Below are 13,649 nucleotides of genomic sequence, written 5' to 3' on the forward strand. Positions count from 1 at the left end.
TTTCTTGCTTTCGTCTTCCCCGCCTTTCTTTCTTCCTTCTTATTCTTTTCTTTTCCTTGGCCTCCTGTCTTATGAACCAGATGCAGGATTCAAGCGTCCAAAACATTATTAGTCTAAGAACAATGATAGACGTAAGATAAGTATGACTTCAATGAATTCCTTATATCAAAAAGGAGACGGTTGTGATTTATTTATTGACCCTACCGCTCGTTCAATACAGTGTTTGAACAAAATGAAGGGTAGCCTTGAAGAGTACTGTATGCTGGGATGTGTACGCCATTGAAACTCAAATGAAGTTTCGGAGAAGCATATCGCCTCCATCTTCAGAGCCGAAGAGTAAGCAGAGCAAGAAACCAGCGTGAAAGCAAATGGTAAGCACAGCTCTTTTTCGATTCTGAAGATGGAGGCGACATGTTCCTCCGAAACGTTGGTTGAATTTCAACGGACTACACGACGTTAAATCTCAGAAGATAGTACTCTTCATAATCACCGCTGTGAGAACCTCAAATCCTACAGAGAAATAGTTTTGTCTAGTTAGCGGCGCATGCTCAGTCCAGCATCCTATATCAGATACAATGCGCTCCATGAAGCCCTAACAAACATGACTTCCGTTGTTCCTCCGATCCTGCAAATACGAAGAGCTGCACTTTCTCATCTGCTTTCTCCCTCCCCTTTCCTCTCATTCCCCCTTTAAGGCTCGACTATCGACGAACACCGTCGTGGGCAGCAATCGATATCCAAGAGAAAGGCGACAAAAACCTGAGCAGCGAGCTTGGCGCCCCAGCAACTGCCGGCAGATCAGTTGATACAGCTGACCTAAATGTGCTATTAGCTAGCGGTGTCATTAGGCGGACCCAGTTTTACGACACAATTCGTTTCTCGACACCCCGTTGTAAATCGGATCTATTTTCCCACACATTCAGTGTTATAATTGTAGCAAATTTCCCTATCGCGAGCTAGAAACACAATTATTTTGCAAGAGAAATGTTAGAGGCACCGCTACCAAGCGCAGCTGGTTGATGCTGTTTAGGTAGGGAGTCGCTGTTTACTGTGAAAACCATATGGAATACAGATGCACTATTCGTGCAGAATGCAGTGTTTTACTATACTCAAGTCACTGGCACATAACACGTATCGCTGGAATTTAAATGGCTAATTAATTGATTCGGCGACGTCCGTCATGTCAGAAAATAAGTGGCAAATGCAACTCATTTAAATGTCGTAAACCAGAGCCCGCCCAGTTCTTTCAGTGTTTCAGAAAATATATGGGTACCCGTTACTTCTGTCACGCATTCTCCCTAGTTTGCGATGGCTTAAGACATTCCTCGGACACTGCATCCGGAGAAACAACCTTCGTTCATGTGCCCTCCCTACTGTAAGACTGGGACACTCACGCAATAGCCGTCTGCGGGGAAGCAGCCAGAATTTTCTCGTTATGTCTCCCGAAACTGTGCCCCAGTTCGTGAGTACTTTTTAAGATAGTCCCTGGTTCGCAACCTGGAGGACACCATTAGCGTGTTAGGGCTCTTCTCCCTGAACCTCAGGGCTGCTGACACATTCCTCCTGGAGGGACTGGCTCTGCTTACGCAAGTTTAGATGCACGCAATATTATGCAACAAAAAATGCAACGCTAACGCTATGACGAGACGAAACTCAACATGACACAGCCTAGAAAACCGTCACAGATACTAATTGTCCTTAGCGCTGCTGAGGTATGTGACCAAACACGACAGATGGATGGGTGGGTGGTTAGATAGACAGATAAGATAGACGGATTAGATTAGACAGATAGATAAATAGATAAGACACATAGATTAGATAGATAGTCAGATAAGATAGATTAGATAGATAGACAGGTAAGATGGATAGATTAGAGAGATAGACAGATAAGATAGATTACATAGACAGATCAGATAGATTATATAGATAGACAGATAAGATAGATAGATAGATAGATAGATAGATAGATAGCATAACCAACTCATAAACTACATCACAACAGATCAAGTCGCGCAAATGGTTACGCCATGGACAGTAGTTTTACCTCACGTTTAGAGATACATAGATACATAGTATAATATTGTATACTGCAAACAAGCACTTGATTAAAGTCAATATATAAGTACAAATACAGATACACAAAATTTGGAGATGTGAAGATGACAAATTAAACTAGGAACCTCACATTATCTGCAACGCTGTTCTCGCCCTTGTCGATCACACGAAATATCACGTTTGTCTCACACTCTCGGAAGATCGATTCTCCAAGAGAATCTTCCATACTTCCTCCAGGAATTGTCTTGTAAAGCCTGCAATCACTCACCTGTGCTAGATGACATATCAACGCCAGCGTTCTGCTAAAACGAAATGCTAGTGTTCAGGATATCGTTAAAATCCATTGGTCACACGTTCGACCAAAATTTAATTCTAATCAGAGATTAATTATAAAATTACGGGAACGCATGTTCTGAGTAGAGAAAACAGTTAAAATAGTAGTTCTAAGCTATTGTGTGATACTAATAACGCAACATCAATACAGCCACCCGTGCAAATTTCTTCTTGATCAGCTGTTGGTGAGTGAGTGAGTGAGTCAGTAGAGAGCTGCTATATCTGAGGCCGGGGTGAGTTCGGGAACCCAGAGCAAGGGGAACGTCCGCGGTTGAAGCCGCTACCGAGCAACGGCTAGGGAAGCCTGGGAAGACTTTATGTGTGCTGTATTTACCGTGATCTTTAGAGTGTGTAACTCAGATTGTCGTAGTTATTTTAGTTACGTTCTCTAAGTGTTCAATAAATCCGATTATCAATCCAAACCCCGTCTATAGTCACACTAAATCACGTGACAATACGTAACTTTATAGTCTATAAAGCCAAAGTACACGTAGCAACAATATTATTTTATCTCAAACGATAAAATCAAAATGTGGACAATTTCTTGACGGGCTCTTTGACTGTCCTGTTCTCAACAAGGGCTCCGCTCCGTGAAGTTAGTTACGGTTAACTTCAGATGATGTGAAGTCGCCATTTTGTCTAAACACCAGGTAGTGAATAATATGTGTAGAAGAGTGAGAAGTAAGCTTCACACGTTCTCTGTATCCGTATCTGATGGATTAGGTGTTCAGCCTCACGCTGGGGTGATTTGCTACTCAGGTAAAGAGCCTCTGGTACCCAGGGGGTTCCATACTCGATCTGAACACAAGCCAAGAGGAACGCTACTGCTCCCAGGGTTTGATTACGGACTCACGAGGCATTAGGCTATGACAAAGACAAGGCCTATATATATCGTATATATTCCCCCCTCCCAAAAGGAATAAATAAATGTGCAGTGTATGTCCGTGTATGTGGAACTGCATACGTGTATATTCTTTCCGTGGCAAGAGTCACAGAGATTCATCGCAAGGAGCGAAGCCCCTCCCAATTTGTGTCCGACTCTCGCAGCTGTCCCTGTGTGTGTTGTTCCTGCCATTCCAATCTGATGAGATGCAATCTGACGTTTTTTTTTCTTCCGAGAACATTGTTATATCTGCGATTGACTTTTCTTTTCGGTACTCGAAGACTCTTCAGACTGCGGGGCTCTAAACTATTCTTCATTTAACTCTTACGTAAATCTTACATCTGTCGGGTATTGAATCTCATCAGGCTCGTAGTAGTCACTTTATTGACTGAGGTAGCGCTAACCTAACCAATCCAAGTCCATAGAGCTGAGCTCTCCCTCAGAAGCTAACTGGAATCTCTCACGCAGAAAGTAAAGATAAAGTTGTTCCTATTCTTAATTAATTAAGTACCATGATATGAAGACGTATGGGGGGAATGAAGGTATAGGCCACCGTTTTTGACCTTGACACTAGGTGTCCTTCTCCAACACCACATTTCGAAGCTTTCCAGGTGTTTCTGACCTACTGCCCTAAGCGTCCAAGTTTCAGCCTCATACAAAGCCATGCTCCAAATGTAGCATTTCACTAGTTTCTTTCTCAAATTTAAGTCCAATTTGCTGGTAGAAAGATTCTTCTTGCTAAATGCAGCTTTTGCCATGGAAATCCTAGATTTTATTTCATAAGTACACCTTCCATCATCTGTTAACAAGCTACCCAAATATTTAAAACATTTCACATTCTCCAGTTGTTTTTGGTTTATCTTTATTGTGACTGGGGTTGGTTGTCTCGAAATTTTCATTACTTTTGTTTTTCCCACATTCATTTCCATGCCAAAGCACCTTCCAATTTTGATTAGTCTATCAATCATACCCTGTAGCACAGTTTCTTCCTTAGCCATTAAAACAAGGTCATCTGCATATTTCACAGTTTGAATAATTTGCCCTCCTAATAAGAAGTCTTCTAGCCCATTAAGAGCTTCCTTGGTAAGACATTCGCTGTACAAGTTGAACAAAATTGGTGATAAACAGCATCATTGTCGAACTCCTTTTCCAATCTTCACATTTCTTGTCTCCCCTCTGTCCAGTCGCACTCTAACTTTCTGATCCATGTACAATCTACTAATCAATCTTCTTTGCCACCAATCGATACCTGTTTCCTTTAGGATCTGCATTAATTTGGTGCAATTTACACGGTCAAATGCCTTCTGCCAGTCTATAAAGCAAGCACACAGTTCTTAATCTACCTCCAAAGTTCGTTCTTCTATAATTCTCATCATTCCAATTGCATCCCTGGTTCCTTTTCCTCTTCTAAATCCAAACTGATCCTCTCCAAGTATGTCCTATATTTTCCATTCAATTCTTCTTTTAAGTATCTTTACTATTATCTTTGCTGTATGTGCAATAAGGCTTATTGTGCGATGGTCGCTGCATTTTGTAGCTTTTGTCTTTTTCTTTAAGGCAATCATTGTCACTTCTGTAAAGTCCTTGGGCCACTCCCCAGTTTCATATATGGTGTTCATTAGTTTTGTCAGTGTTTTCAAACCACCTTCTCCCAGTATCTTAAGCATATCTCCAGGTACATCATCATCTCCTGCAGCCTTTCCATTCCTCATGTCCTTGATAGCTTTTACCACCCCACTTTGTAAAATATATGATCCTTTCTCATCTGTATCTCCTTCTTCTTCTGGTTCCACTTCCAAGGTTTCTGGCCGATTAGGTCGATCATATAGCTCTGTAATATAATTTTCCCAAATTTTCAGCACTTGCCTCTGATCTACTATTCTATTCTCCTGGGAGTCTTCGGTGCCAATATTTTGAATCCACTGTTCTCTTTCTATCCTAGTTCTTTTGTCTTCATGTACATCAAATCATAACATCCTGTCCTTTGAAATCCTATAATCTCATTTCTCATTACATATCTTCTCAAGATATTCCTTTTTGGCCCTGTCCGTGGTTCTTTTCAATTCATTCCTCAGTCTCCTGTATTTCCTCCTGCCTTCTTCATTGTTTACATTCTTCCATTTCCTTTGCTCCTCCATTTTACTCATCATCTTCTGTGTAACCCATGGTTTTCTTGCTATCTTCTCAACTTTACCAACCAATTCACTAATAGTATCTAACATGCATTCTTTTATATTGCTCCACTGCACTTCAGCATTTCTGCTTTCGCTGTAAATTACACTGCGTTTCTCTTCTAGGGTCTCCTGCACACTTTGTCTTTGAGCATATAACTTCTCCAAATCCCATCTAGGTCTGCGCTTTTGGAATCTTATAATTTTCTTCAACCTGGTTTGAAACTTGGCAACCAGTAAATTGTGGTCAGAGTCAATATCTGCCCCAGGCAGCGTCTTCACATCCTTCACACTGTTTCTGAATCTATATTTCAAAATGATGTAGTCCAGCTGATGCCACCTCCAATCCCCACGTGCCTTCCATGTGTAAAGTCTTCTCTTTGGCTTCTTGAACCAAGTGTTGGTAACAATCGGTGCGAGTATGAGGATGAATAAAATCCGGGACAATGATTTCAGAGTGACATGTGGTACTTATGGGGGAATCATAAAAGCACACTAAAATCTGGCTGATAAACCTGACGAGAGGCTTAGAGGATCTAGATGAAGACAGTAAAGCTATCTCTGTAACAGGCCGAGAAGGGCCACGTGAGACGTTGAGGCTCCCACATTTTCTCTAAACAACTGACTCACAGATGGTGGTAAGATTGTCAGGCTTACGTGCCAGTCGCCATTTACCTCCCAGGAATATTCCTGGTACTCATTTCTGTTAGAGGCTGAGTCAACCCCAGGGCCGTAACGTGGCTGGAAGGATTTGGTCAATTGAAAAAAGCCACCTCATTGGGACTCGAATCTGCGACCTTCCAGCTTGTAGCATGGTGCCCCAACCACGTTACCACATACCCCCCTAGACGTAGATGGAGATTATTAAAATGTATCATAATGAAAGAGGGTGGGAGGATGTGGACTGGATTAATTTGGCTCGGGACAGGCAGATCAGTAGCTGGCTGTGACATTTGGGTGGGGAATTGCTTGAGCAGATGTGAAACTGGTAGTTTCCACCAAATGATTCTGCTCCATGGAACCAATTCATTAACAGATGGCTTCAAAATATGTAATATCAGATCATGTGCTACTATTACACTGCATATTCTGAAGCTGCCAGGAAATACGCTATGAAACCAGAGCTCTGGCACTGCTGCGAACAAACTATGGGTTGGACTTGGGTTTCGATTTTCAGAAGTAATATATTTTCTCTTCTTCACAGCATCCAGGCCAGCTCTGACGTCCACCATGCCTCTTTTCCTTTGGGTAAAGTTGCAGAGGTGTGCAACTGACAACTAACCTCCATCTAATACCAGGGTTATGAATGCACAGCGCCATAAGGCGTAATGGAATAGTGCTTCATTAAGCATATAGCAGACTTTTTACGTGTGCTGGTAGAAGCACACAAGTTTCATGGAAAAGTGAACTTGGTGACATACGCACGTATGTTACCAAAATTCGACCTACTTAGACATACTAAGCATCACTACTTAAAACTTTCAAACACAACCTTATGTCTCAGTTGTCTCGTTCTTCTTTGTGAAGTTTGTGAACATATAAAAGCGTTTTGTCTTATGACCTATTCCTTTAGAGCTGAAGGTGTTCCTCATCTTTACGTAATTTCCTGTCTGTTCCAGGGATCATTTGAACTCTCATTAAAATCACCTTACCGCCATCTTGTATCTGTCATCCAAGTCTCCAAGTTGTCACAAACTTACTGTTTCCATCTACTGGCTGTTATTCGAATTAATAGTCGGGGCAAACTACGTATACCAACTGGTGAAATAGACAGCAATTTATCAACTTACCGGCAAATTCGGATTGATTGTACCTTATGTAATTCACGATCTACTATATAGAATGGTATACTGGAGGGTAAATAAGTAGAATATCACAGAATTGTAATTGTAGAAACTGTATAGTTATCCTGGAATTATATTGTATATATATATATAAATACAATTATATAATATTATATATTAAATATTGTGAGACCGAAAGTGAATAAAATAAAATAAAATAAAACATCACACTTCTTGATCTAATCAAACGGCTTCCTCTGTGGACCACTTTAAATATAATTTCTTCCCAGAATGAACGTTACGTAAAGAAATCCAAACTGCTCTGTTCTCATATTGTATCTGTCTTGATATACTGCAATTTCTGCGCCGAATTTTCACACTCTAAAAAAATTATTCTTGGTACTCATTCCTGTTGGAAGCTGAGTCGACACCAGGGCCATAGTGTGGCTGGAAGGATTAGGTAAATNATACCTCCAACCATCATTTTATTATTCAGTGCCTTTAGTATTAGATCGTTCAATCTATAAGATGCTTTTACTGTTGATGCTCCTAATCTGAATCCAAACTGTTCCTTTGTTAATATATTATTAGCTTCAATGTGTTGCATGAGTCTATTGTAAATGATTTTTTCAAATACTTTGGAAAATGAGGTCAGTAATGAAATTGGCCTATAATTAATCATATTTGTACTGTCTCCTTTCTTGAATATTGGTTTCACCATAGAATATTTTAAACGACTAGGAAAGATTCCTGATCTTATTGATTTATTACAGATATAATTTAGTGGAGCACTAATATAGGGAGCACTAATTTTTAAAATTGAAAAAATAATAATAAAAGGCGGCCGGCGCTTAAGGCTGACAACCTTACAGCGATCTTTGAGCCTGTTGTCTAAAGAAAATGAGGAAGCCTCGATGCATACAACCCTATGGGCCTTCGCGGCCTGTTGCAGAGATAGCTTACCGTTCACTAAAAATGCTTAAGGATATGTGTGGGCAAAGAAAGTATATCTACTACATTCCCTTCTCTATAAATCTATATATGGGTACCGATAAACTTGTTTCTATACTTTATCAATTCAACACCATCATATGAAAGCATATGGGAGAATGGAGGCATAGCTTTCCCATTCTTGACATCAGAACTTGATGGAGGTATGTAGTCAGCTTCTCCCTCAGCAGTTCTATCTCGGAGAAAAGAGCCCAAAGTATCCATTATCAATTGGAAAGTGGTCTGTGTAGGCCCCAAAAAACGATCTAGAGAAAAATCATTTGTCCCTGCCTATAATTGCAATCCGGTCGTCCAGCCAATCGCTATACCGACTCAATTCTTCCGGCTCCTGGCTTCTGAAAAGTATAGGTACATATTAAGAAGAAAACATAAGTTATGCATTGTAAACGCCAATTTCAAAGGTGCATAGAGTTCTGCTCTCTTATAATCAGTCTGCTGCGAGCAAATCCAGTGCACAAATGCAACTCGGACCAGGGTCTTTGTGGCCCCTGTTCCAGCAAATCTTTCCAAGCAAACTGCGGACATTTGTAATTTCTGTGTACCAGAACAAGCGTTCTAAAGTAACCGTGACCACGACAGACAGAAATTTGATTTACAAGGAAAGTGACACATTGCTTTGTGTTGCGTTGCATCACTGAATTCGACGTATCTCAGAACAACTTGAACATATAATTCTCGCACTCGTTTGCAATTGCCCGGAAGGATGTGTGAGAATGAGCAGGTGGATGCACAAACCTTAACCTATCCCAGCCCAACATAACCATCTCCTGTCTGGACAGGATCAGGAATGAATAAGAAGAATTTGGTCCCAGCAAATGCTTGAAAATCAATCTAACTGTATAAAAGCCCAACCCGAACGGACGTAGGCAATTGTACAAAAATATCAGAGACAGACAAGCCAACGCCGGTGTAATGTAGGAACCAAATTTTATCGAACATAACTTTATGTTCTTTGAACATGCTCCAGCAGAATCGTGACTAATAAATCCAGCCGCTATAAAAGAGATGCAATTTACCCCACGAACAGGAAATTCCCCTTGGAGCATCTAGCTCTGACAACCACGTGCACTACTCTAATGACAACTGTCCCGACGCACCTTACTTATCGATTTTCAGTGACATAATTGTTCGTTTTAGTTAACTTACCAAGACGAACTGTTTTTGCAATATTTGGTTACAGTTTAAGAGATAATCAAATCATACAATTACCTTACAAGGAAAACGCTTTTATGTTAGCATGTTATAGGCCGCGCCATAGCTCAAGCGGTTAGTCGCTGGCTTCCCACCGCGGCGGCCCGGGTTCGATCCCGGGTCTGGTCAAGTGGAATTTGTGGTGGACAAAGTGGCGCTAGGGCAGGTTTCCTCCGAGTACTTCGATTTTCCTTGCCAATCTTCACTCCATTAAATTCTCCATCATCATATTCACCCGGGGCAGGCTACAATAGGTCAATCAGTGGCCGCCGTGCCGAGTGGATCCAGTTGGACTCCATCCCCCACTAAGCGAATTAAAAAAAAAAAATTAATATCTTCACATCGGTAACTATGAAGGGCTTTATTCTCTGGAGCGGCGTTATAACCCAGAAGACAGAACTTTATTTATAGGTTCGGAATAATGAACCACGATCACCACGGTTATCGTTACAGAATAAAATACTAACTAACGCACAATGTGCGTTAGTTTTCTAAAGAATATACGTTCAATGATATTGTTTTTTATTTGCACTGTGGTACCACAGATTACTAAACATAGTTGTCTCTTCCGTTTGAGTAGTGAATCTGAAAATACTAAGCATACATCGCAGTCCGTATGTCCGTACGGTGCGTATGGTCGTGACCGGCTCTGGGGCCCACCCAGCCTCCTATCCCTCCTATCCAATACGTGCCGGGGTCTCTTTCCCTGGGGGTATGGCGACAGGGACGTGAAGCTAACCACTCACTTCCAACTAGAAACAAACGCACATCGAATGCATTTTCATGCGACAAGTTGTGCCTATGCAACTCTGGCTGTAACATGTGACACCCTGATTACAGCGACCTCTCTGAAAATAAAACCATTAATATCGGCGTTCTCTGTCGTCCTCTATTTCTCTATGTCAAAGAAATCTAATGCCGCCTAATGCTGTGTATCCTGTGTATTCTATGGTGGAGAGCGGTTGTGAGTGGCTCTGTGAATATGTGTATCGTGTGTCGCCCAGCGGTGTTCGAGAAGTATATGTTATGACGGTGAGGTATGCTACTGTAATGTTTGAACATACGGAATTGTAATTATGCAGGTAGTGCTTCTGTATAGTTAAAAGAAGTGAACGGCTTATGGGCATGGTTTTTGGTTAGCATTGTTTTGGAAGGATGAAATAAAGTAATGAGTAGAATGGCAACGACCGAAGAAAAGGAGCTTGAACTTATAAGACAGTTTAAACTTTACATGAGTGACCCTGAAAATGTAATATTGGCAGCAAACAGTGTGTTTGAAAAACTTGTTGATGATGTAATTCTAGGAGTTGTTTTTGAAGTTCATTATGCAGCTAAAGCAGGCTTATTTGACTTAGAAGATGGTGCTCAAGAAGAAAAAACAAACTGTGAAATAATGGATGGTAGTGATGTAGATATATTTGGTCAGCAACCAATTAAGAAAGCACAAGAATGCATTTGTTACTGTCCTACATGTAAACATAGCTTAGCTGCTTCTCGTTTTGCCCCCCATTTAGCAAAATGTATGGGGATGGGGCGAAACAGTTCAAGAATTGCTAGCCGCAGAATTGCAAACAACAGCAAGGAAAGTGTAGCATATAGTGGAATGATGAGTGATGATGAGGATGATGCAGACTGGACTGCAACTCCAGATCGGCGGCGAAAGAAACGAGAGCGGAATGGATCACGACGCTCAAAGAATCAGAAAACAGTACGCAATGGTGATGTGACTGTGGAGAGTAATGTTAGTACTGAAGTCAGCTCATCTAGTATAAACCCTTCGAACATGAATTATGATGGTATGACATATGAGGAAAAGAAAAGTCTTCTAATGCAGATCTGTGGTGTCATCTCTGAACATACAAGAAGGCTGTGTACACGCTCCATGAGATGCCCACAGCATTCAGATGAGCAGCGACGTGCTGTGAGGGCTTCACTCCTTGGCTCTCAGCTATCTGAAGCCAGTGCAACATCTGATATAATACAGGTTGATGTGGACACGTATGAAGAAGGTGATGGTCAGAGCATGCGAGAATCATTAGGTCGTAGTTGGGAGCAAGAACATTCAAATACATCATCACCAGCTGATTCTGCTTCCACAAGTTCATCATCATCCAAGAAGAGAGAGAAACTTCCAAAATCCAAAAGCAAAAACTCTTCTAAGAACCACAAAAGCTCACCAAACTTTCCAAATAATAATCATCATTCACAAGGAGATTAATGTTAAGTCATCTTAGGCTTATAAACACATTTGTTTCAATTTAGTTATAATTTTCAGTACAGCAGCCATAGACTGAAAGTCATATTTGTTTATAATCTGTTGTTTTAATTTATGCTTTAGGAGATACATAAATTTATGAATGTCTCTTATTGTTCGATGTAGACCTGTATAAAGTGATGTTGAGACAGAATTCAAATATTTATGTTGAATCATCATTACAATAGTATGTTTTCTAAAAGTAATTACTCTGCCATGTAGATGGGTCATTGTTCGTAAATTGAAGTGAATTGCTAACTCGTTTTCTTTAAGAATAGTGTTGTGAAGTCTATTTGCTCAGTGGGTTAATATAACCTCTCCTAATTAATGATGCATGCTCAGCCTTGGAGTCTTAAAGAAGTCTGAGAAGAGCTCATGTTGATAGTTTTATTGTCATAATTATGATATATTATGCACCTAAAATTTATGTTCTAATTTTCTGAGATATAATGCTTTGTAGTCCATTGAAAGTCAGCTGACATTTTGGAGGAACATATTGTTCCTCTGAAACATTGGTTGACTTAATGTGTTACAGTGCTATACCCAAGAAGATATAATTTTTCATAATAACCGTTGTGAGGACCTGAAATCTTGCAAATCTTACTCTGTCAAAGAATATACAGTAAAACTTGGTTATAGCAACATCGGTTTCTGCGACACCTTGTCTATTGCGTCAAATATTCAATGGTACGAACTAATTCCTCATAAAGCAACTGTTTTTATACCTTGCTTAGTACGACATGCACAAATGCATCAACCTCATATGTAACGTCATTTTCATTCCTCAATTTCTCTGATATGGACATTGAACGTAATTTAGAAAGTGTGTATTGGGAAAGTAACAGGAAACAGATGAAGATAACTGATTACTGTACTCGTATCTAGGTACAGTAAGGCACAACAATTGATGTAATCTACTGTAATTTGGTGAGTAGGCCTACCTTTAATATACAGTATTAGTGCGGTGTGTATTGTCAGTGAAAAGCGCTGTAATATGTCTTTGATATTACACATTTGGGCAATTCCACGTTAATGTTACGTTAGTCTGTACTTAACTACGTATTTCACTAAAAAATGCAACATTTTAACTCGGTTTTTGGTAGATTTTTACGTGACTAACATAAGGCTACTGTGGAAGTGCCCATTTCGGTTACGATGACATTCGTTTATAACGACACTATTTTTAGGTCCCTTTGATGACGTTATAACCAAGTTCTACTGTACATTAATGAAAAACATAACTTGCGAAGATTGCTGTCTCCCAGGATGTGATGCTGTGTAGGTACGAGGTAGGTAGGTACTTGCATTGTTCTATATTTGGTGGTGCCATCGCCAAATGTAGATCTGATGAACAAAATAAATTGAATTGGAGGAACCTACTGCATGTGTCTTCAAGGTAAAACTGGAAGCAGCAGGTTCCTCAAAAATGTCAGTACCAGTCTAACAAACAAGTCATCCCAGGAGACCCTGGTATTCATAGTTACTGCTGTGAGAACCTCAAATTTTGTGGAGACGGCCATAAAAAAGTTGTGAAAGTTATGTAGTTTAAACAAGTATGTGTGTGGAATTAGCTGCAAAAAATGTAAATCATAATATACAGCCTTTCATGATATGAAGTAATATTTTTTCTTCTGGTGGTATGACAGTATGTTGTACTGATATTTATTTTTGTTTATATATATATAAACTTAAGAGCATGATGGAAGGTGGAATAAAGATGAACTATTTTATTTTTACCTAAGTTTTGGTTTATCTTTTGAGAAAGAATAGGTCACATACAATTACTGGCATGTTTCATCCATGAATAGAAAGCACTACTGCTGTGTACAATTACAAACATGTGCATATATCAGACATTCAAATTTAATTTCAACTGAATTTTCATGAGTATTAAGACACATTCATGTAAGAGGTGTTATCATTATTTTGTATGTAACAGCAACAAGCATGGTTTATACCTCTGTAGT

The 13,649-nt window shown here is 40.0% G+C and overlaps 1 protein-coding gene across 1 annotated transcript; it reads left to right on the forward strand.

The window, feature by feature from the left end:
* Nucleotides 1–10,023: 10,023 nt before the first annotated feature.
* LOC111870316 (ataxin-7-like protein 3) lies at nucleotides 10,024–12,369 on the forward strand. Its single transcript, XM_023862495.2, has one exon. The coding sequence runs from the start codon at nucleotides 10,597–10,599 to the stop codon at nucleotides 11,644–11,646; it is 1,050 nt and encodes a 349-aa protein (XP_023718263.1). The 5' UTR covers nucleotides 10,024–10,596; the 3' UTR covers nucleotides 11,647–12,369.
* The last annotated feature ends 1,280 nt before the right edge of the window (nucleotides 12,370–13,649 follow it).

Source organism: Cryptotermes secundus, unplaced genomic scaffold, assembly GCF_002891405.2.
Source record: "Cryptotermes secundus unplaced genomic scaffold, Csec_1.0 scaffold391, whole genome shotgun sequence".
NCBI classification, from domain to species: Eukaryota; Metazoa; Arthropoda; class Insecta; order Blattodea; family Kalotermitidae; genus Cryptotermes; species Cryptotermes secundus.